The sequence below is a fragment of the Lissotriton vulgaris genome, unplaced genomic scaffold (assembly GCF_964263255.1).
Source record: "Lissotriton vulgaris unplaced genomic scaffold, aLisVul1.2 SCAFFOLD_1089, whole genome shotgun sequence".
NCBI lineage: Eukaryota > Metazoa > Chordata > Amphibia > Caudata > Salamandridae > Lissotriton > Lissotriton vulgaris.
The window spans coordinates 137,144-162,385 of NW_028255123.1; the positions used below are offsets into that span (position 1 = coordinate 137,144).

General features: G+C 43.8%; 1 protein-coding gene across 1 annotated transcript in view; it reads left to right on the forward strand.

The window, feature by feature from the left end:
• The first annotated feature begins 4,992 nt into the window (after positions 1–4,992).
• Positions 4,993–25,242, forward strand: part of LOC147659229 (alpha-2-macroglobulin-like) — a 100,760-nt gene continuing 80,510 nt past the window's right edge. Inside the window, exons 1-3 of the mRNA XM_086951870.1 lie at positions 4,993–5,148; positions 21,814–21,997; positions 24,449–24,605. Coding sequence (XP_086807996.1) covers positions 5,072–5,148; positions 21,814–21,997; positions 24,449–24,605 — 418 coding nt within the window. The 5' untranslated portion in view covers positions 4,993–5,071. The remainder of the gene's footprint in view (positions 5,149–21,813; positions 21,998–24,448; positions 24,606–25,242) is intronic.

The window sequence follows — 25,242 nt, forward strand, 5'->3', positions numbered from 1 at the left end:
TCTTTCTTTCTCTGTCTTTTTCTGTCTTTCTCTCCTTCCTTTTTTCCCCACTTTCATTCTCGTGTTAGTTCTTTCTGCTCTTTTCTTTCTTTATTCTTTTTTATTTTCTTCTTTCTTTATTTTTCTCTCTTTCTATTTCCTTATTTTGCTTTATTTTCCTTTCTCTTATTATTTGCTTCCTTCCTTATTTCCTCCTTTCTCTCTTTAATTCTATATTTGTTTCCTTTTTTCCTTCTCGCTCTCTCTCCCCTCTTTCTTTCCTTCTCTCTTTCCTTCCTTCTTTCCCTCTCCTTCCGCCTCCTTTCATTCTGTGTCTCTTTCCTTCTGTTTTTTCTTTTTCCATCCATCTTCCTTTATGTACTTGTTTCTTTAATTTGACTGTTTTCTTTTTCCTTTCTTTCTGTCCATTTCTTTTGTCTTATTTCTTTTTCTTTGTGCTGTTCTTTCTTTCCTTCGTTGGTTCTCTTTTTTCCTTCTTTCTTTATCTCTTCTCTCATTCTCTCTATTTTTCCTTATCTTTCTTTCCTTCTCTTACCTTCTCTCTTCCATTATTTCCTTTTTCTTATATGTGATTTTTATAAGAATTTTCGCACTGCTTTCTTAAAACCACTGTTTTTAAAATATGGTATTTTTAATGTGGATGCACTATATCCTATGTGAGGGCATATCGGAATGAGCAGATATGCCCCTACAAGTTCATTCTGTGATGTTGTAAGTGAACAGGGAAGTCATAAAAAGTACATGGGGTGGGTACTTGTCACCATAAGTTTCCTAGCTCCTTGATGGCGATACTGATTTCTAACGTGTTTGGTACAAAACATCTTCTCTTAATAAATCCTCACTGATGCCAGTCATGGATTTATTAGGAACTTCGAGGGTTCACTGAAAAGCTACTAAACCCTGGTGTGATTTCTGACTTGTTTATGCCAGTCTGCCACCACCAGACATGTTTCTGGCCTCATGGGGTGAGAACCAACGCTCTAAGGGGACAGGAACAAAGCCTGCTCTGGGCGGAGGTGCTTCACACCTCGTCCAGGATAGGATGGCCTCCACGGACGGGAAGCTTCAAAGATGATGCCACCTTTGAAATTCAATCCAGGAACCTCCAGATAGTGGGGGAGGCGAAGCCCCCTTTCCAGCTCCACTTTCAGTGGGAGGAAAGGCGGGAAAACTAGCTTGATCAGGAGGAGGGTCCCCACTTAGCCTACACCATCACTGGGGCACGGCAGATGATGTGAACCCCTTTCCTGAAAGTCCACCATCTTGGCATGGTGGAAAAACAAGCTATCAGGGCTATGGTAGTGCCTCTTCCCCCAGGAAGTGATAACTAGATGGTATAGACAACCTAAAGGTAGGGAGCCCATTGGTTACTATCGGTGTCCCCTCATAGCGCCCCTAAATTCAGTATTTAGGTGGTACCCTGAGATGACCTGAACATCAGATTCAATGGACAAAAGAAGACCTGGACAAGGAAGACACGCTGCATGAGAACTGATGACCTGCTGCAGAAGAAAAAGGCACCAAACCCTGCCTGCTGCCTGACAGATTTGACAATCACTGCCTGCTGTTTAGTCCTCAGCCTGAAAGGACTCCAAAAACCCTTGCAGCACCTCCAGCTTTAGAGAAAGTGCCAAGAAGCTCACTTGGAGTGAAGGTATCACTCTCCTGCACACCGCAGGCAGCAATTCTGTGAAGTCTGTTTTGTCAACTTGCTGCTCCCTAATTACTTTAGTACAGTACAGAAGCAAGAAAAGGTACGGCAGTTCTGGAGGGTCAGATCTGTCTCCTCACCAAGTTTGGAAACACCAGGACCTACTGGAGCCATGGTATATCAATACCCGGGTTCTCTGACTTTCAAAGGTAAACACCGAGAAGAAGAGTCTACACCGCACTCCCAAAGCACCATAAGCAAGCAACCATCAAGGGATGTCAAGACACCAAAGACCCACTTTCTGAATGGCCTAGCTGTCCCAAGATCGCCTCTACAATTTGCCTACTCCTCACCGCGAGGACCTCAAAACACACAACACCTTGCTAACCTGTTCACTCTGCTCCCAGGCCCATCAACCCTGGCATTGACTAACCAACTGTGCTCTTATGGTCCACAAGCCCATGCAACCTCCTTCCTCCCTCCAAGGAGATCCACCAGACTTACCTGTAAGTCCTCCTGTGCAGGGTACATTCAAGTGACCCCCTTCGTCTTCGCGCACCAGCTTCCAAGACCCTCAGCACTTCGCACCTGGTCGATCTGGGATGCTCCCAAACTTCTCCTGCTGGAATTTTGGAACTGGTCCCAACATTGACCTACAATGAGAAGGTGAACTTCGTGAAAGCATTGCCTGAATTCATATGCATTTTTTATTCCTTTCCCATTACTCTGAAAAATCGTAACTCCAAATGTACTTTTCTTGAGCTATGTTCACAGTCTTCTGAATTATATGAACTTTGATATTATTTTTATAAATTGGATCCAGATTTATTCTTGAATTGGTGTCTCATTTATTGCCTCTCCGAGTACAAATGCTTAGCACTAATTTCTGATAAGCCTAACTGCTCGCCCACGCTACCACAAAAAGAGCATTAGTGTCATCTACTTTTACCTCTGTATACCAATTGGGGATTCACTGGACTCTTTACACAGTGTACTCCATTTACTGCACTATACAGAGAGCCAGCTTCCTACACCCAAACAATCAACGTTTGCAAAAACCATGACAAAAAAACAAAAATTACCCTACAGATGGTGGCCAACGCCAGACCAACTGGCTTTACCAATGCTTTTTCTATTCATGTGGTGCATAGCTCTGTCAAATTTCTAATCATAGAGAGTAATAAAGCACTGGTGATTGCACAAATGGGTGTCCAGGTGCAAAAGAGGAGTTGGCTTAACGGCTAGGGCGCTCGACCTCGAACCTGGGGATCTGGGTTCGAGTCTCGGTAACGACGCCAAAACCTCCGGTGATTCTGGGCAAATCACTTAATCTCCCTGTGCCTAAAAAAAAATGAATGTGTCCTCATGTAATTCAACTGGTGCTATGTAAAGCGCTCTGATACCTGATTCGGTTCGAGTCTAGTTCGCGCTATATAAAACTCTGCAAAATGAAAAAAAAGGAAAAGCATAGCTCGACTGTAGAGAAATGATAATTCATGCAGTTAGAAGTCATGCAAGAAAAGCCAGGACTTTAGGGCTTCTTGAAGGTCGCATGGTCAGAAGTTGTGCAAATGTGTACAGGCACAGCATTCCTATGTTTGGCGATTAGACAACAAAATGATCACGTTCAGACTGCTCACCCACGCACACAAAGTGTTCCACAACATGGGCCCTGACTACCTCAACAGCCGACTCTCGTTCTACACCCCCACTCGCCTGCTTCGCTCCACCACCCTCGCCCTCGCCATCGTCCCACGAATTTGCAGAACCACCTCCGGAGGAAGATCATTCTCCTACCTGGCAGTGAAGACCTGGAACTCCCTCCCCACTCGCCTGCAACTGACCCAGGACCATCTCAGCTTCAGGAAACACCTCAAGACCTGGCTCTTCGAGCAGTAGCAGCCCCCCCCAGCGCCTTGAGACCCTCACGGGTGAGTAGCGTGCTCTATAAATGCTTTGATTGATTGATCAGGAAAAGGAGTGATTACAGGGTCTTGGACGCCAAAACCGGTAACACCTTTTGTGGTACTCTATTCTGTATTAAATTCTGTAACCTCTGTTAGAGAAGGGACTATATGAATTATGAGAGTGTGAAGAAAAGAAAGCTGGAAAAGGAGAGAGTAGAAAAGAGGATACGGTAGAGAAGAGAAAGGAAGCATTGGCATTTACGGAAAAAGACATGAGAACTAGGGGTGGGTGATATATTTAGCTCCATCAGCAGAATTTGTGGAATATTGGCCACTCCTCGGTATGCTTGTAACGTGGAGTTCTGGCCAAATTCCTCCAACCACCATTTGGGGGAGTTTTTTCTCATGCGTTGCTGAAAATGGTGAATTGGCGAGTGCAAGCAATATTTGGCAACCCTTAGCATAATTTTTATTCTCTAAAAGGGCACCCGTAGAGATTTCTCCAAAGAGGACGGTCTCGACTGTTTGCGGTCTCGACTGTTTGCGTTCTGAAAGTTGCATCTCGAGTAGAAAATCTACTCGAACAGCAGCCAAATCAACTCGAGACGCTGCACCTCCTGGCGAACCACTTGGTGCCATTTGTGCTGATTTTTCAGTGTGGAACGAGCTCCTGGCACTAAAACACAGCACAGACAGTGCAACGCGCCTATTTCTGCCTGTTCGCGGAATTGAGGAATCTTGCAGTTTTTTTGTAACTTCACGAAAAATCTGCAGAATGAAACTCCGCGAGTTCCGCCCAGGCCTACTGAGATCAGTGAGAGCAGTGAGAGGTAAGTGGGGGCTGCAAAGGAATAGTGAAAAAGGGACAGCTAGGGTAGATTAACATCAAAAGAAAAAGTGAGACTTAGAGAGTAGGCAAAAAAATAATAAGACAAAAACAATGAAACACAAATGGCAGAGAGAAAAGGATAGAGGAGTGAAATATGGGGAAGAAATTGAAAAGCAACCTTGGCAAGAAGAGAGGATGCAGCGACAGAAGAAAATAGGAAAATAAGTAAACATTGGCAGTGAAAGAAAGAAATCTAAAAACATGAAAGTATTGAAAATACAAAGAGGACATTAAAGAAAGAAAGAAACAATATTAGAAAGAATAAATTAAAGAAAGAGGTGTCATAGAGAGAATTTAATAAACCAGGAGAAATAAACAGAAAAGTGTCTAGGATACATCTATGTGTAACTGTGTCCGTCCATGCGTTGTGTTCTTATGTTGTGTAACACACAGATTTTTCGGCGGGGATTTATTTAACAGTTTATTGCCCAATGTTTGTCTTGGACAGATCATGGGTTGAAGCGAGGCCTCGACCCCTGTAATCCCCCCGAATGGACAGGTCCAGTCTCCTGCCGCTGGACTTTGTCTGGCCTGCGTGGGTGCTGGGCATCGGGCGCCTTATATAGGGGCCTGGAGCCGATCCGTGGCCAGAGCTGCACCGGACCATCCTGTGCCGCCCTCGCCATGTGGAAGCCCTCGCTGCCCCGCCTGTGCCTCGTCCTGGGCCTCTTCCATGCCTGTGGGACCTCTCCGCCACAGCCGTAAGTGCGCCCTCCTCCACCTCCACACTGCGCTCCTGCACGCCTCCTGCCCTCCTCACTGCCCAAAGCACCCGGTCTCATTCATTCATTGATCCATCCATCCATCCATCCATCCATCCATCCATCCATCCATCCATCCATCCATCCATCCATCCCCCAGTTCTCTCTCTTCCCCCTCTCTGATCGCTTCTCTCTTCCTCCCCCCTCCCTTCCTCTCTCTTTCTTGAAGCCTCGGGAGCCCGCAACAAGTGGGTGGCCTGCTTGCCTGTCTTCAGAGCCACATCCAAAGGCAGGCCTATAAGTGGGTTGAAAAAAAACGGAGGGTAATAAAGGGCGTGGCTTAAGCTAAAATCTGTGCTTAGCCTAGTGTGCCGCCTGACTGGTATTTGGTTGCTTCTACCAGTGCATTCAGATATATAATACAAGTAGCACTAATCCTTTATGGGTTCCGCAGTGGCGTGCTACTCGCCCGAAAAGCGCTTCAACACCCATCAGGGGTAACAAGTGCTATATGAGTGCAAGTCTTTCTTCCCCTTTTATCCCTCCGCTATCCTTTTCACTTCAAGTAACTGACTAATATCCACCGCTGAAATTCCTTCATATTTCACCATATTAATTCACCACTAATCCTTTATGGGCTTCCTGAATAGCGTGTGTCAACAAGCGCTAAATGAATACTAACCTTTGTCCTCCTCTATCCTTCTGCTATCATTCCAAATCCAAATAACTGAATAACTTATCCACCACTTAAAATCTACTTGCATGTTTCACTATACTAATTCAACACCAATCCTCTATGGGTCCCAGAGTAGCATGCTACTCGTCGAAAAAGCGCTTTGATGCCTCGTCAGGGGTAGTAAGTGCTATATAAATGCAATTACAATACAATACAAATACAACAAGTCAGGACAATTGGTTTTGCCAATAATTGTTAGTGGGCATTCGGTAAATAAGCAGCAACTATGGCTTCGTTGCATGTACATTTGAAAATGCTTCAGTTCTGAAATGAGGAGACTGAAAGCACTATCACGAATCTCTGTGAAGTTACATCAAAGGTAGTGAAGAGTGGCGCTGCTGCAGAGGTAACATTTATTTTTAACCCTGAAACCGGTCCTTGGATGCTTGTTTCTGGTCCAGGAAGGACCTGGCTTTGCAGTTCGGGATAGACTGTTTCCAAGGGGCACAGGGTCAAGACTGATTTGCATATGGCCAGGTCTAAAGTGGGGTGGCATGGTGAGCAAAAGATTGATGGATTTAACCCAGATCCCTTGATGGGGGGGGGGGGGTGAATGTTTTTATTTGTTCTGCATTCCATCCATCAATTGTGTGTCTTTTACCGTATTGCAGAGCACAGTACTTTATGTCAGCCCTCGAGAGTGACAGCCACCTATCAGTGTACTCTATCTAGTAGCACTCTAGAGTGACAGCCATATATCACAGTACTTTATGTCAGCCCTCGAAAGTGACAGCCACCTATCGGTGTACTCTACATTCCAGCCCTCTTTCATTATATCCTCCTATTGCTTTACTCTATCAGCGAGCGCTCTAGAGTGTCAGTCATCTATCACTGTACTCTATCTGCGAGCGCTCTACAGTGGCAGCCACCTATCACTGTACTCTATCTGCTAGCACTCTAGAGTGCCAGCCATCTATACCTGTACTCTATCTGCTCGTACTCTAGAGTGTCAGCCATCTATCACTGTACTCTATCTGCTAGCGCTCTAGAGTGGCAGCCATCTATCACTGTACCCTATCTGCTAGCACTCTAGAGTAGCAGCCATCTACCACTGTACTCTATCTGCTAGCACTCTAGAGTGGCAGCCACCTAGCTCTGTACTCTTACCTGCGAGAGCTCTACAGTGTCAGCCACCTATCACTGTACCCTATCTGCTAGCACTCTAGAGTGTCAGCCATATATACTTGTACTCTATCTGCTCGCACTCTAGAGTGTCAGCCATCTATCACTGTACTCTATCTGCTAGCACTCTAGAGTGGCAGCCACCTAGCTCTGTACTCTTATCTGCGAGAGCTCTACAGTGTCAGCCACCTATCACTGTACCCTATCTGCTAGCACTCTAGAGTGTCAGCCATATATACTTGTACTCTATCTGCTCGCACTCTAGAGTGTCAGCCATCTATCACTGTACTCTATCTGCTAGCACTCTAGAGTAGCAGCCATCTACCACTGTACTCTATCTGCTAGCACTCTAGAGTGGCAGTCACCTAGCTCTGTACTCCTATCTGTGAGAGCTCTAGAGTGTCAGCCATCTATACCTGTACCCTATCTGCTAGCACTCTAGAGTGTCAGCCATATATACTTGTACTCTATCTGCTCGCACTCTAGAGTGTCAGCCACCTATCACTGTACTCTATCTGCCAGCACTCTAGAGTGGCAGCCACCTATCACTGTACTCTATCTGCCAGCACTCTAGAGTGGCAGCCACCTAGCTCTGTTCTCCTATCTGTGAGAGCTCTAGAGTGTCAGCCACCTATCAGTGGCAGCCACCCATCACTGTACTTTATCTGCCAGCACTCTAGAGTGGCAGCCATCTATACCTGTACTCTATCTGCTAGCTCTCTAGAGTGGCAGCCAGCTATCACTGTACTCTATCTGCGAGCGCTCTATAGTGTCAGCCACCTAGCTCTATACTCTATCTGGTGGCTCTCGAGAGTGGCAGCCATCTATCACTGTACTCTATCTGCTAGCTCTCTAGAGTGGCAGCCAGCTATCACTGTACTCTATCTGCGAGCGCTCTAGAGTGTCAGCCACCTAGCTCTATACTCTATCTGGTGGCTCTCGAGAGTGGCAGCCATCTATCACTGTACTCTATCTGCTAGCACTCTGGAGTGTCAGCCATCTATCCCTGTACTCTATCTGCTAGCACTCTGGAGTGTCAGCCATCTATCCCTGTACTCTATCTGCTAGCACTCTAGAGTGGCAGCCATCTATCACTGTACTCTATCTGCCAGCACTCTAGAGTGGCAGTCACCTAGCTCTATACTCTATCTGGTGGCTCTCGAGAGTGGCAGCCATCTATCACTGTACTCTGTGTGTCACAGGAAGGCCTGGCTGACTCCAGTGGGGGCCCAGGCTATGATACATCACACTGGGGATCATATTCATGTCGAAGGGGATCAGTGACATCACAGGTCCACCATAGGGTTGTGCCTATACCTGTGAACACTGCACCTGTGGTACTTAATACTTCACATTGCCCATGGTTCTCCTCTGCTCCCTCATCTCACGTGTTGCCTCAGCTCCTTCCTCTTAGAGCTGGTGATGGCTTTATATTGGGGACCACTGGCCTCGCTGTATGTAGAGTTGGCGGATGAGCAGGTCTGTGGACTCTGGGAGCGGCGGGTCTCCCGGAGAGCCACTGTTTCAGTCATGAACCACTTAAGCCATGCAATTAAAAAGCATCATTTTAATGAGAGCAGGGTTTTTTTTTGGGGGGGGGGGGGGGTGCTGTGGAGTTGATTGCTGATCTTCATGCATTCAATACCTTTTTGACTAAAATCCTGTCCATGGTCTGGGTGATTTCAAGCAAGGACTGTTCTAGGATCCCTGCAGGAAATCAGTTCTGAAGTGGTTAAATGTAAACCCAAATTCATAACGGGAAAAGCAAAACTACAAATCCCAGAAGGCAAAGTGCTGCGACTAAACTGGCAGGACTGGACAAACGCATCACATGACACAGACTCTGTGTGCTGGGTTGATATGCATGCTGTGGGACTGCTGTGAGTTTACATGTGGGGTCTTCTTGAGGCAGTGCCTTTGCGGGGAGTGTTTGATTGGTTCAGATGCTCCGTCCATCATCTCCTTGTGTTTCCTTTGTTTGCCATAAGTTGGCAGGGTATGCCCAGACGTGGTCCATTGCTCACTTTGCTACTGGATTCAAGCTAGCCTGGCTGATGAGGGCTCTTACCCCCAAACCGGTCCTAGGATGCTTGTTTCCGGTCCAGGGAAGTCATAGCTTGGCAGTTCGGGCTGGACTGTTCCCATGAGGCACAGGGTCAGACTGATTTGCATATGGACATGTCTGAACTGGGGTGGCAGAGTGGGCTAAAGAATGGTGATGGATTAAACCCAGATCTGTTGACTGGGTGTGAGTGTTTGATTGGTTCAGATGCTCCGTTCATCACCATCCCCTTTTGTACCGCTTTGCGGGTTTAAAGGCTTTGTAGCTCCAATGATACCCGATACCTGGTGCAGTTGAATTGTTGAGGTGTTGCGCTGTATGAGGGGGATTTGTTTGTCTTTCCTATTAACGCACCCAGCTCCCTCAAGTTCCCCGAGTTCCCTGCCTGAGTAGCCAGTCCAGATTTTTGTTCTGCATTCTGGGTTGTATTCTAGGTTTTGTAGTCCTGATTTTGTCATAGGATTAAATAACACTACAAGCCCCAGAATGCAAAGTATGAACCGCGACCGGATGAGCTAGGCTTCTGTGGACCCGGGAATTCTAAAAAGTTCTGACAGACCAGCCCAGAGAACAAGGTCTGACTCTGGGTCTCGAGGAAAGGAAGGCTTGAGGATATGTGTGCACGGAGGGCTTGTTTTCGTAGCTGTGCAGTAGGAAGTTAAACCGGTGAACGAGAAGGGAATGGTGATTCACAGGCACCAGAGTCCTCTAGCCACCACTCCCAGAGCAGTGGGTTTTCTTTCCAAGCTTTATGAAGACTTTCCCAGCCCTACTGTGCAAGAGCTCAGAATGTTAAACCTCTTAGTCTGAATAGAGCGGTCCTCCTGGGCAGGTTTGTGTGTGTCAGTCACAGCCATTTCTTCAGTTTCAGGAAATAGGAGTCTGATTGGTGCAGTTTTCTACTAGATTGCTTGATTACAGGGAATGTCTACAGCTCGTGAGACAAACTCTGTGGCTCTCTGGTTTGGAGGGTGAGCAGCTGAAAGAACAGCTCGGAGTCAAAGAGAGTTCTGCAAGCGGCAGACTGCGTTTGGTCATGGCCTTCACATTGATTTTCAGCTCCGGGTGTTTGTCTCGTGCTGTAAAAACGGTGAAATGGCCCCATGCGTAGCACAAGAGGGCGCTGCTTCTTTTCTTGCCGCTCGAGTAGATTTTCTACCCAAGCGGCAGCTTTCTCAACGCGAACGGAAGGTTTCTCAACATGAGTAGTCGCGACCATCTGCAACCGCCTGCGTTGAGAAATTTCAAAAGGAGGTGGATGTTCCTCACTTGCCAACTTGAAGGAAGCAAGTGCGAGAGAGGGAGAAACTCCGCTTTGCAGAGCGGAGTTTTTTGGAACTCCACATGCTCTGCGGAGTGCGGAAAACTCTGCAAACTCCACAAATGTAGCAGAGTTCACGGCCCAGGCCTACTCAAGGAGGCTATGACCTCTGCTGCCCTGGCGGACACTGCCCTCCAGGTTCAAAGACCCCTAGCTACCCAGTGGGGATCTCTGTGTGTTCAGGGGTGAGGACCATTCTGCTCCTTGGAAGGTACTGACTCTTTTCCAAGTGGGTGCCATGTTTGATGAGCCTGCTCTTGCAGAACAAATGAATGATGGCCTTGCTGTGCTGGGAGTTTTCTTGATGCACATGATTTCCATTGTATGATACTTGTAACACAGGCTGCCACATTTTGCACGCCAGTTACATGCGGGTTGGTTGACTCTCCCTACATAAGGTGCGAAACTGCCTTTGTGATGTGGCCGTCCTGCGGTGGATGGACTGTTGCGTTAACGTTCCCCCCCGTTAGGTTAGACAGGGACGGTGGTACTGAGTTTGGCCTTTCTCTCCTACCTTACATAACCTGCCCACACAGGACATATCACCGCCAGCCTCAGCCCAGTTGAGCGCAGGTTTGGCCAAGGCCACTGTGAAGCAACATTTGCTTTGGCTGAGAGTGAAGGACGTGGATTTTGCATCAGAGTGGAGGACTCTTTGCACTCCCCTTAGAACGACCTCCTGTCATATTTCAAGCACAGGCTTGTGGTTGGGAACTACGGGATGACAGTAGTGAGGGGGAGGGCAAGAGGAGGCTGTGGGCCTCATTTATGAGGCCGTGCGTCACTTTTACGCCGCAGGTGCGCCACTTTTTGTGACCCACCAGTGGCGTAAAAAATGCACCTTGTTGCGCCATATTTACAAAGTGACACATCTAGGTAGATGCGTCACTTTGAAAACCCCTGCGCCACATTATACCTGCGCCAGGTATAATGTATGCAAGGGGGGGCGTATTGACGCAAGAAAGGGTCATGGAAGTGACGCAGTGAAATCTATAAGATCTCACTGCGCCATTTCTTGGCCGCTAATGCGGCAACATCTTACGCCTGCTTCATGGCAGGAGTAAGACTGATGCAGGCACTAACAACATGGGACTTGCCCATGTGAAAGGACACATTGCTGGAGTTGCGTCACTTTTGTGACACACTCCAGCAATGCATCACTTTTGCGCCTACAGATACGTCAGAAATACTGACGTACCTGTAACTCCTTGCGACATGATGCGTCATATTATAAATATGAAGCACCAATCATGACGCAAGGAGTGCGCACTGAGAAGTGACGCATCGCTGCTTAGCGATGCGTCATTTCTCATAAATGAGGTCCTATGTTTTTAGGGGGCAGGTGGCACTGCTGATGGTGGACCCAACAGTTTTATCTCTGTGTCTCTTGCCACTGTGCCCCCTTGGTAAAATAGCTCTCAAAGATGCCACTGCGTTTAAGAATATGTATTATAATTTTGAGGCATTTTCAATTGTTTTTAAACCTACACCAGCAATCTGCACCAGTTGTCAAAAACAAAACTTTTCTGGAGTTTTATATAGTTTTATATAGCACAAACTTAACCCGACGGTATCGGATATCGGATTGCTGTACACGAGCACCAGTTACGTAACACAAGGACACATTCCTTTTTTGTCAGGCATGGGGAGATGAAGTGATTTGTTCAGAATCACAGGATGTTGAGCATCGTTCCAGCGAGACACAAGCTTGTTTCCCCAGATTTGAGGTCGACCGCACTAGCCGTCTGGCCATATGCTCCCCCCGTTGTTTACATTGTTTATTACTGAGCTGGAGGAAATATGCAGATTTGTGCAAAGGTACTTTTTTATCCAAGGGGAAAATATTTTACTCCATAGACCATCAGTAATCCCTTCGCCTCTGCCCCCACCAATTTTAGGTTATTCCATTTCCATTTGAGAATACCCACAAGCTCTTGAATTTATGGATCTTCCTGAAGTTTTCATTGATTTATGATCGATTGTATGAGTATCTTGTACTAGCAGATTACCACGGTTGCATGTTTAATTAGAAGATACACCTGCCAATGGCTTTGTGAATTGAATCCAATGAGTGTGAGGTATACATTGATATTTTCTGCACAACGGAAGGTGAAATAGATAATCGAGTGAAAGTGCCATGCTACCCGGCAGAGAATGCCGAGGGCTTGTGAACTGCAGACCACAGGGGGACAGCCCATGGGTTGTTGTATGCGTTCAAAACTTTACTACAAATCTTGCTTTAGAAAAAGGAATTAATTTAAATTTTCAGTGATGCTTAGTATCCCATTAAAGGACACTAACGCTTAAATTAATTGCAGCAGTGCTTAATTGTTTGCTTGTGGTTGCAGGTAAGGCATACCAGAACTCAATTTTGGGGACTGCACTCACTTTTCCTCATCAGATTTTGATCCAGAGCAAGAAAGATAAAAACACAAACAGAAGAATGTAGGAAGTAGAGAATGAAAAACATTGAAAAAGGGATAGAGAAAGGAAGAATGAAAAGAAATCAAATGAGCGAAGTAAAGTTTGCATGGTAGGGGAGTAGAAAGAGGCATGAGGTGGAATTCAAACTACTCGTCTGCGGTATTTGGCGAATGTGCGATCCCTACATTCGCCGGCACAAGCTGAAGGTTTCTGAGAAAAACTTTGAACACCGGCCCTTACTATTTTACAGATTATAAACTACGTGAAGCTTCCTCTATTCTCTTCTTCTAAAAGGTAAAGTGTTCAAAAGTAGCTTGGTTCACCCCTAGTCCACAGGAAGCCAATCACTGTGCGAGTGCTACCTGGTATTTGGATGCAGGTACCAGGCAACACCTAAATAGCTTGTTGACTGATTCAACTAAACTGACTTTAAGAAGAAATAGTTACTTCCAAATGTAATGAACAGTTATGGGTCACATTGCTAGGGTTAATGGAGTCACTTGGCCACTGGATATGCTGGTTCCCATAAAGTTAGAGGTTAGGAAGGTGTGAGACACAAGTTCATAGTATTCCTTCAGCACACATTATGTGGTATTTTCCACCTCAGGGCACAGAGCATTGCACACAAACAAGGCTGGCCTGGAGGTCCAGGGGTGTTATCCATCGAAAAGTAAGTGTACCCTAAAAGAATGGAGTCCAGTTAACTTGGCAAATGTAGTTATGGTTTTCATATCTGCTGTTTTGAAGACAAACACACACACACTACTTTGCATCGATATGAAGCACATAATTTTTTTTATTGGAAGAGTTCAATATTTGTACTGCTGAAAACAGATCACATTATTACAATCTTTAAAAGGCAACAGTGCATTTTGATTAGTAAACAGGTGCATTATACATTTCGATATTATAAATATGAAACATTTATTAATTAAAAAGTCATAGCTTGAAAGACAGCAATCAATCAACTTATCTTGCAAATATTCCCCCCAAAAAACTTTTAATCCCTTACCCAAACACCTCACAGAGCCTCAAAAACTTTTCATATGACCCTGATCGTAAAGCATATTTCTTTTCAGATTCCTTAATTCTGCATAGTTTGAACCACCGTTATTGGAAATGTGATATTTCTACAGTACGCAAATTTTGAAGAGTTAATGATCTAGCTATTAAGACAATAATATATCATTGCTTTTTTGCAAGCAGCTGGTACTTATATCTGGAAAATAACCCCAAACCGCTGTCTGGGCATCTATTGACTGTTCCAATTGTAGTCTGGGAACAATACTCATTAATCTCACCCCAAAATTGCTTCATTTTTGAACAACCCCACATAATATGGGTCCAGCTGCTCCCTCTCTCCAATGAACATCTAAAACAATTTCTAGAAGTTTGGGGATTGATATTATGCAATAAAGCTGGGGTTCTGTACAGAAGCCATTTAGCGTAAAATTGCAAATGCCTCAAATTAAACCCCTTTAATAAAGTAAAATTGAACTCATTCATCTTATTTCACATTGGTACTGAAATCTGTAGATTTTCTTAAGAGTGCCATTTATCTTTCTCATAGACCTTGGCAGCCATATTTTTCCGAAACAAGAGGACCCAACAGCTAATAGATCTATGAGTTCTGGATTCTATTAGGTCTTCCACTATCTCCAGAGAAGTAAAAATTCTGCTGAGGTCTAAATCCTGTAAAATATATTTGACCTGAATAAAAGACCATTCATTCACTTCTTTACAATATCTAATGCTAGGTTCATTTTCATTCCACCCTTTCCCCTCACCTAGGAAGTCGAATTAAAAATGATATCTATTACTCCCCCATCTAGAGGCAGCATTTTTTTCTAAAATGGATGGGTCCCAAGATATATCAGTCAAGTAAGTTGCACCATTAATAACATGGATATCCAAATGTTTAAACATGTGTTCCTTACGCTTAAAAAATCACTGTAAGATCTTATATCTCACTTGCTTGGGGCTTCTTGTGAGGTGTAAAACATAATTAATTTCATATTCCTGGAAAATACATTTTAGAAAGAAATGATCAAACAAACACCTTGGGGCTTAAAAAACCTGTATGTAATATGTGCAAAATTTGCAAAATAGGTTTCTTTCAGATCAGGAAAGACCTTCTCTCCCTGATTTGCACAATCTAATGACAATCTTACTTACTAGTCCACAAAAAGGTAGAGAACACACCTTGCATCTCTTCAAATAAATTTGTCTGTAAGGCTTTAGGAATAGCTATCAGCCAAAAATTACACAGGAGCAAAACTGACATTCAGATCCGAGACCCATTATTGATAGAGGCAAATTGGTTAATTTGGCCAATAAACCCTTGGTCTTATTGATTAGAGGGACGTAGTTTAGGGAATATAACTTATTAACATTTTCTGAGAAATATATCCCTAAATACTTCTTAGGTCTTGAGTTTATTAAAGGATAAAATTCATCAAGTAAAGTGTCTAGTGCACAGTTACATAATAAAAGCTCGGTTTTTAATGTATTTATCTTATAACCTCCCAATGAACCCGCTTTTGATTTATATATTTGGTTTTAAAAATAGTGCAATATCATTAGCACATAATTTATTATGAGTCATTCCCCTTAGTGGTGGTTCTACATGCTCATTATTTCCAAGAGCAATAGCTAATGGCTCTATAAAAAGGGCAAAGAGTATAAGCGACAGAGGACATCCTTGTCTTGTACCTCTGCTCACCTTACAAGTGCTGATATTGCTAGAGTTAATAATGATGTGTGCGTTAGCTCCTTTATATTAACAAAATAATATTTGAATAAAACTGGTAGGAAATTGTAACTCACTAAGAATAATGAAAAGACTTTCCCAGCACACTAAATCGAAAGCCTTTTCAGCATCCAACAGCATTTCCTGAGCCGGTACTTTATTCTGATGAAAGTAATCCAAAGCCTTGATCAAAAAGTTCATATTTAAAGATGGCTGTCTCCTTGGCACCAAGGGCCATATGTATCAAGCCTTTTTTGATTCGCAAAGGCTGAAATTCGCCAAATTTCGGCCTTTGCGAATCGCAAAAGGCTGTTTTGCATAAAATGATATGTATGAAACAATCGCATCTTAAGGAATCGCAAATACTTGCGATTCCTTATTTTGCTATAGCATTTAAGGAATCGCAATTTTGCAATTTCTTAAATGCTAAGAATGAAGCTTTTTAGACTTGCGATTTCAGGTTTAGAAATCGCAAATTACCACCAACTACAAGTTGGTGGTAATTTGCGATTTCTTGTAAATATGCACAATTGTGCATTTGTGAGGGTGGCATATGACGCACATACATGCCCATTGGGCATGTATGTGCGCCATATGCACACACATGTAATTTACAGGGGTGCAGCAGGGTGTCCTTGAGACACCCCTGCACCCTTGCAACAATTCTCAAATTGCGATTAGCAAATTACGAATTCGCAATTTGAGCATTCTTTGGAAATCATTCCTATGGGCCTCCTGGCCCATAGGAATGCATTGGAAATTATTCCTTATTTGCGAATTCGCAAAATGCGAATTCGCAATAAAGGAAGATTAAGGAATCGCTACAAAAAAGTGAATTTCTTCATGCATACCGTTTTGCGATTCCTAAATAGCGATTCCTTAAAAATCGCTATTTAGGAATCGCAAAACGGAACTATGACACATATGGCACCAAGCCACATTGATCAGCATGAATGACAGTACCTAATATACTACTCATACACTTAGCAAAAATGTTAGTACAAATCTTGTAATCCATATTTAAAAGACTAATGGGCCTGTATGAGTTGACATTATCCTTATCCTTATTCTTCTTCAAAAAACCTAACCACAACTGCAGACTGGAATGATGCAGGAACTTCTCTCCCTTCTAAAATATGATTTGTGTTTTTAAAAGCTGAGGGTTTAGTACCAGTGCAAACCTCATACAGTTCTAAAGGGATTCCATCTTCTCCACAAGCCTTACCATTGGCCAAAGGTTTCACTACAGCCTCGATCTCTTCAAGGGTAATTTTAGCTACTAGGGCTTGGCCTTGGCTCGATTGCAACTTGGGGATGGGGAGCTTATTAAGAAAACCCCATAGTCGTGAAACATCCAAGTCTTGCTGCGCGTTATAAATTGCTTCATAATGTTTAAAAAATCTATCCTGGATTTGTGTTAGGTCCTTTATATATACTTTTGTTTACTTATCTATAAGGAATGTAATCCTGTTCTGTGCTTGGCATTATCTTAATTGTCTTGCTAAAAGTTTACTTATGAATTCGCCCTCTTCAAAATACCTTTTGAAGATATGCTGAGTTAGCAGTGTATCCTCTAGTATAGTAATATTCTTGCATGCTTATTCTCTCTTGCTAAGTGTAGGGATCCCACACGACCCATGGCTAAGTGCTTGCAGCCCCTCCCCCCTTTATGTCAGATGTTGTATTGCCAGCAAAGAGCCATTACTCAGTTTCCTGGGGTGATCGTGTTGCATAGCCGGAGGCTACAGTGGCGGGGTCTTGGTGGTTTTTGTTTGCTGTCCTGATGGACTAACACTGCTACAGCTGCAGATTGGAAGTGACTTCAGATGCACAAATGGACTTGGAGGGCCCACGGGTCCAATTGAGAAGGCGGGGATGCCCGAAACGGGCAACACGCCCAGCAGAAGTCAGAACCAGGTGGGCGCAGCAGTGTGATTTGCAGGTTATCTGAATGGCCTTTCTCGATGACTGCATTTTCTTCATGGGATGTGCCCTTCCACAGGCTTGGCTAGTCTGTTGAAATTGGCCTGCTGCTCTGATATGAAGTGTCAGAATTGGGGCCGCCAGGTTTCTCGCCAGGGGTAAATGTGCTGCTCTCTGCAGATAGTGGAGGCAAGTTGAGGGTCGCTGGGCAGATTTCTCTGTAATTTCACCTTAATTCAGAGCTAGTGTGCAAACAGCACTGAAGAACCTCACAGGACTTTAGATTTTCCAAGCTCTTGTGTTCGTCATTGAGCTGCAGTTTGGGGTTTGGCCCTTTGTAAAGTATACAAAATTATTCAAAAGCTTTTGGCGCCACCGCCAAATTGGATACTTCAATTTTGAGACAAAGAGTCACAAAGAACATAGGACAGGTGGGAGCTCGTGTGAATGCACTTATTCAATTCCTAAGGAGCTTGCGGTGGCTACTAATATAGAGAATCATGAGGATAATTTGAGTCCTCCAAAACACTCTCAGCTATCGGAAGAGACAAATACTACTCTCCCACTGGCTGAAGATTTTGTTCTTTCCAAACAAAGGGCCGGGGGAAACTCAGTGGAGATCTCTATGGGGTCTGAATTCAGCCTGGGCAATGTCAAGAAATACCCTCTATGTCAAAAAAATAAAACAGGAGTATGTGCCGGAGGGCTTTCAATTCATTGCTCCACACTCCCCTTTTTTAACAGCTGCTTCACCAGTAATGAGTAAAGCTGGCACCCTGCAATTACCTCCTCCGGCTCCTCAGAAGATTTTACCGGTGTCTTTACCTGCAGTTACTGAATTTGCTAACTCGGGATGTGAGCGGGTGATCAGTGAATCGATGCAGGTTTGCAATACAAAGACCCTCAGCAGAAGGGCAAGATGGTCACTCTGCAATGGGATGCCAAAAATATGTTAAATCTTTTTCTGGATGCGATCAGAGAACTTAAGGCCTCTCAAGCCATAGACATTCCAGCTTTACATGCCAGGTCCTCTAAGATTAAGGATTATTTTTCTCATATTCCAGAAAAGCTAAAGAAAGCTGAGTTCAGAATTTCAAAACTGGAGGACCAGGTTATTTCAATACAGAATGAGGTTGATTTGTTTCATAAACAAAAATCCATGTTGCAAAGCAAACTAGAGGAACTTGAAAATCCCTCACACTGTGCTAATCTATGCATTGCAGGGGTTCTGGAGGGTTGGAATTGCCAACTAACTCTCCAATGGGTCAATTCTTTTATTAGAACTCATGTACTCCAGGAACATTCTGGCAATCTGACACTGACTAGAGTTCATTGCTTGCCGGCACAGCGGTCCTCCAACTCAAACTTCCCATGTACTATTTTAGTACGTTTCAGGGATTATCGAATTGAAGTGCTAGTGTTAACAAAGGAAATCAAGCAGAGGCAGTTTTCCTTGCCAGAAGTACCTATCTGCCATATTTTCTCAGACATGTGAGCTACAGCAGCTAGGCGCAAATAACTATTTGTTAAAATGCTTACTTTGTTTAAAGCTCAGGGCACTCAAGCTATGATTGAGCAGCGAATAAAAATTGAAGGTACTGATAACGGGGCAATTCCACTTATTCTGTAATATTTCAGAGGCACAGGAGCTTTTACTGAAGATCTCAAACAAGTCCTAATTGCAGGATATACATTTCGATGTACAATGGTTATTGCAGTATACTGATATTAGGTTTTAGATAATCAACTGCTTGTTTGTATTACAATAAAGAGGATGTCCTTAATATTAATGTTCTATGAGCTATAAAGGTTAAGCAATGCATAGCCATTATTAATTCTTACAAATATCCTTGCTTATGATTTATTGATGGCAGCATATATTGCTATCTCTTATGTCCTTTTGAAATTACAGGAACTCTGACGGTTTGGGGGGGTTGCTTGTGCTACTGGGTGCAGTGCCATGGCACCCAGTTTAGTTAGGCACACACTGAGAGGGGCAATGTCGGCACTTCCTCTCTCCTTGGGGGTGGGCGGTTTGAGTGGTTTATTTTTTTACTCATCTCTTGGGCAAGTCCCCTATATATATATACATCGGATGTAGGGCTCAGGTTGGGGATGTTGGGTGTTCGGGTACACAACAAAGGAGAAAAATGAGAGAGTTCACAAACATTTTTGAGTAACTTGATAGACTTTCAGGAAACTAAATGCGAAATGACGAGATTGGTTGAATAGATATGGAAAGTTATACATTTGAAATAGGCTGTAAATGCGAAATGACGAGATTGGTTGAATAGATATGGAAAGATATACATTTGAAATAGGCTGTTTTATTTTTTACAACCTCAGTCCAGCAGGAAGGGTTAGAGACAATGATAAGTTGAAATAATGTGGCATGGCGCATTATGTACTTTTCGTCAATAGGATGGTAGGATGATTCTTTCATCATTGAATAATGCTCTTAGTCACTTTTTCCTCATTTCAAATGGTTAGAAACTATGGGGCAGATTTACAACTTCTGGCGCATCTCTGCTAAACAGCAGGGATGCGCCAGAAGAGTTGCGAAACATCTGCCCACCCGTGCGCCACCACTGATGCGGCGCATTTACAATGCAATGCACTGTGGTGGACGAATGGCCAGATGCGTGTCTCACCACCAGGCGGAAAGGCGGTGCATTGCTGGAGTCATGTCGCAAGCGCAACGCAGCTCCAGCAAGGCTCGGGGTGTCCCTATTCCTAACATGTTGCGTCAATCCTTACGCCTCCTTCAAGCAGGTGCAGGGTTTTGACGCGACATGACCGTAAAAGTAAAATCTTGTAGATTTCACTCAGCCACTTTTCGGAGGCGTTCCTGCGCCGCAAAGCCCACCCCCTGTGCCAGAACGCCCACATGTGGCGCAGGGCTTTACAACGTGACGCATCTCCCTAGATGCGTTACGTTGTAAATACCCAGCAGCATGGCGCTGGCTTTGCGCCACCGCTGCGTCACAAAAGTGACACAATGGCGGCGCAAATGTGGCATACGGGGCTTGTAAATCTGCCCCTATGTGCAATGGGATCGGCTGCTAGCACAATGCACTTTAGTTATGCATCGCACTTTAGATTAAATAGGCAAGTGGATGTAACTTTGTGATTCCTATTGCAGTCATCCAAGGATTTCATATGAATTGTTACTCTAAATGTCGATGGCCATAATAATAAATGTAACGCTCAAGCGGTAGATGACTGGATGCAAAGTCATTTGCTTCTTATATAGGGCTCATGCAAGAGACTCATTATATGGAAAAGAGGGAACCTACACATAACATGTTTAGGCAATGGGCAGGCTATCAATACTTATCATCTGCAAATGCCGCCTACAGAGGGCTGGCAATATATGTCAATAAGATTTATTTTTCAAGTTAAATTTTCCTAATCCGATACAGAAGGCAGGTGGGTGCATATCAGTGGCTTACTTAATAGCATAAGTCTCACTATAGCCACAATATATGCAATAATCTTAGATCATCCTGCACCATTGACAGGTCTTTACCGGGCACTGCTGAACATTCCTGGGTTTGTGATTCTAGGCAGTGATTTTAATTTTCTTCAAAATCCGGAGGTAGACTCATCTTTTGCTAGATGTAAATAGAATAAACCATAAATGGCCAGTGCAGTGACTGAATGTACTAGGGGGTTAGAGTTTGTAGATCTATGGAGGGAAGCATACTTAGACAGGAATATTCTTGTCTCTCATCAAGATATAAATCGGCCACTAGGCTAGATTATTTTCTTTCTTCCCGAAATTTGAAATGAACTACTTACACACATATTCAGAATGGTTTTTCAGGTCATGCCTTAATGAAGATGGACGTGTCTGGGATTCATGTAGAAAGAATGTGCGATGGATAGTTTTTTAACAAAGTGAACTTAAAAATTGTAGAGTGGTGCAAAGATATACAAAGTGAAATAATGAGCTATTTTCAAATTAATACCAATATTTCTAGTTTTGAAAATACTTGGGAGGCATTTAAAGCAACTATACGTGGCTAAATAACTTCTAAAGAGATTGCACAGAGGAGATGTTCAAGTCTGATCTGCATCAGGCATCTGTACAATTTTTATGCAATAAAACTGCATCCAATAAATCAGTATGAAGGATATGAAGCACATACCTAATAAAAAATTAACAAATACTAGTAATAGGTGTAATGCCTTATTATGCAAATATTATTTGTAATACCAAGATACTGATACTCCTACTATTAATGCTAACATTAATGAGGATTACAGTTATTATAATAATAATAGTGATGGTTATTTTAATGTTGCCTCCCTGGCATCCCCTTTAGGCATTACATGCTGCTGGTCCCCACCGTGCTCCATGGCACGCACACGGAGAAGTTGTGCGTGGTCCTCACGCACCTGAACGAGCCACTCACGCTGAGCGTCACTCTGGAGCACCCAACTCACAACATCACTCTTTCTCATGACTTTGCGGCAGAGATTGACTTAGAGCACTGCTGGGATCTGAAGGTAAGAGTGAGCCAGCGCGAGATGTGGGAACCCCTTGTAGTAGACTAGAGTGGAGTAAGCATGAGCGAATTTTGCGGATCTCGCGTTCGCGAATTTTGCGGATTTGCGGATTCGCAATCCGCAAAATCCGCGAATTCCCGCGAATTTGCGGATTTTTTTTTTTTTTGTGTTCGCCCGTGTTTCTGCCAGTTCGCGAGGGTTTTGTACACTTTCGCAAATTGCGAACTTACCTGTCGGGTCGCAAGTTTCGCGAACTTGTTGTTTCTACGTGTCCAGCCTGTTTGGGACACTCTTCTTCATCACTGCCACTCTCTGTCACCACTGCCACTCTCTGACTACTCATGCCACCCTCTGGCCCACCCATGCCACCCTCTGTTTCATCACCACACCCTCTGGTTGTCCAGTGTACATTATTTTCGGCAAAGCAAAGCACACCTTCCCTGCCTCAAGTGACCTGAATTAATTTGGGGCTGATTCATGTGTCACAGAATATTTTTTTAGCTGGCACCTGCTTCCTTAGTGCGCCCTGATTAGTGATCTTTTGCACTTGCTAAGTGCTTTCATTGTTGCAAAATTAGTTACAACACCTGCCCTGCCCCAACTGACAATAATGAATTAGGGGCTGATTAATGGATTTTAACTTCCAGCCTGGCTCCTGCTTGTCTCCCTTAGCTGTAATTCAGGACCTTTGTGGCATATGTGTAACTATTCTGAGGTTCAGAGCAGGGTCACATACTAGTTTCAACTGGCAACTGAACTCTGGAGGGGCCCCTCAGGAAGCACTCCAGGAAATGGCTACTAATGATGAGCCTGAACTTTTGAACCTGGTAAGTAGTTACTTTCAGTTTTGCTAAAATCGTATTTCTGCAATTTTGCACTTATTCGCGGGGCGCGAACTCACGCGAACAGTGCGAGCAGTGCGAGCAAAATCCGCTGCTCGCGGATTTGCGGATTTTGCGGGAAATTCGCAAATCTCGCGGATTGCGGATTTCCCGAAAATCCGCAAAATCCGCGAGCGGAACGGATTTTCCGCCCACGCCTAGAGTGGAGCACAAAAGTTGTGTTAACCCCTTACAATCCATATGCCTTGACCCCTTGCTTTTGCCATGAATGTGGGGTAAAGGCCCTTCATAAAGAGGTGCTCGTGGCAATGATATAAGTCACATTATATGAGCAGAGGCTACTACAAACAGACACCCACAAAAGAGTAGTATCATTAATAAGAACATTTCTAAAATATAAATCTATATTTATAAATACACGCGGGCACAGAGAGAGAGAGGGAGATAATAGAGCTAGGACTATTTAATTAAAATGTTACAAAACGTTGACTCATGTAAATGGGCATTAAATAATTATTGTAAATATATACACATTTAATGTAATGAGTTACTGTAATATTTTATTTAAATAGTTTTAGGTATGTAATAAATATTTACGTTCTTTTATATTTATATTTTACAGTAAAGTATTTTCTATATTTTTTAGGAACAATAAATGTTAAAAAAAATTCACTATACTTTCACGATGGGAGATCCTCTCCATGGCGGCAGAAGTCTCTACATATATGTAAACAGTTATCAGTAGCAACTTTACATTTGTATATCCTGCTATAGGCGACTCTATCAGGGAGTCGAGATATGTAAATCTACACTTGAAAATGGAGAAAAGCAAAAAAGTCAAGATTTAAACCTATATAGAGTATTATTTATACATGTAAACAAATCTTCCCATCTAAATTTACCTTTGTAATCAGGTCTTAAATCTAAACAGGCATTCAGTCTGGAAAACTATAAGCGTCCATTGCAGACTTCAGTTCCCTGAAAAGCTATCACTATCAGAATTTCCCTCTAATGACACAACTGCCTTATTGTTCCACGCCCCCCGTCTCCACTAAAAGGGTGAATTGTGAGACAGAAGTGCTGTAGCCCACCTTCAGCCATCTGGTTGGCCAATCCTTTGTGCACTACTGACCATTACTGAACATCCCTAAACACCCTGAACCAGAAGTTATGTATAGTCCACCATAGTTTTGGCTCCACTGACACCATTGGCACCCTAAGTCCTAATGCCAATGTGCAGCAGTTTGGAACACAAGTTGGAAGTCCAAAAACTCAGAAACACAGCATGTCATCTAAGTAATAGACACTTCATCTGACCCGCACCTGAAATGTGCATTGCCAGAATGTGTTAGAGTTCTGAAACACTATCACATCATTAAACAGCCTCTAGGCAAACTTTGTCCTCAAACATATGCGTATGATGTGACAGTTTCCAGGGTCACCTCCCACAGTGAGTCTGAGACAATCTGTTTCTGAGGAACACCCACATATGGAAAAGATTCAGGGCCTTGTCTTTTGCTGCTGTACAACAGGGACAGAAATATTGGCCTAACTTTAACTTTGTGTTCAAGAAAAACAGTTAAACAAGTGATATTTCTTATTGTCACAGGTCCCTGAAATGGAGACACCACAGATAGCCTACGTCACTCTCCACGGAAAAGGGAAGACCATGGAGTTCCACGGAAGGAGGTCCGTCCTGCTCCAGCCCTCGGAGAACCTGGTCTTCGTACAGACAGATAAGCCCATCTACAAGCCAGGGCAGACAGGTGAGAAAAGAGACAAACACACCTGTGGCAGAGAGTCCCAGACTTGACCTCTGGAAGTCCACAAATAGCATCACACAGGAGCAGTATCAGTCAGTATCAGCCAGTATCAGTCAGTATCAGTCAGTATCGGTCAGTATCGGTCAGTATCAGTCAGTATCAGTCAGTATCGGTCAGTATCAGTCAGTATCGGTCAGTGAAAGCTTAGTGACATGTAGAGGGTCAAGGTATGCTGTAACATTCTGCCCACTCTTCAGGTAAACCAAGAGAATCTGACATCTGAGTGTGGATTTGGGAGAGAAGGTGTTCTCCATGGGTTCTTGTGCAGAGGAGATCTATGTGCATGCCTGATGCTATTCCTAGGCAGCTAGCAGCCTTTCTACCCTCCATGGTACATAAAGGAAGCAAATGGCGCTGTTGGTCTGCTTAGATCAGGTAGGTGCATTAGTCCTCCCATCATCTCATGAGGATGTCAGAAGTAGTAAACATCCAGCCCATACAGAGAAAAAATCCCCAAAACTCACCATATATGATAGACAGGACTCACTGCCCCTTTTGTAATGCTGAATGTAGCCAAGATCCCCAGTGGCCCAACACAGAGGGTTTTTTTGTAATTTGCATGGGATTGTAGGCAGTCAAA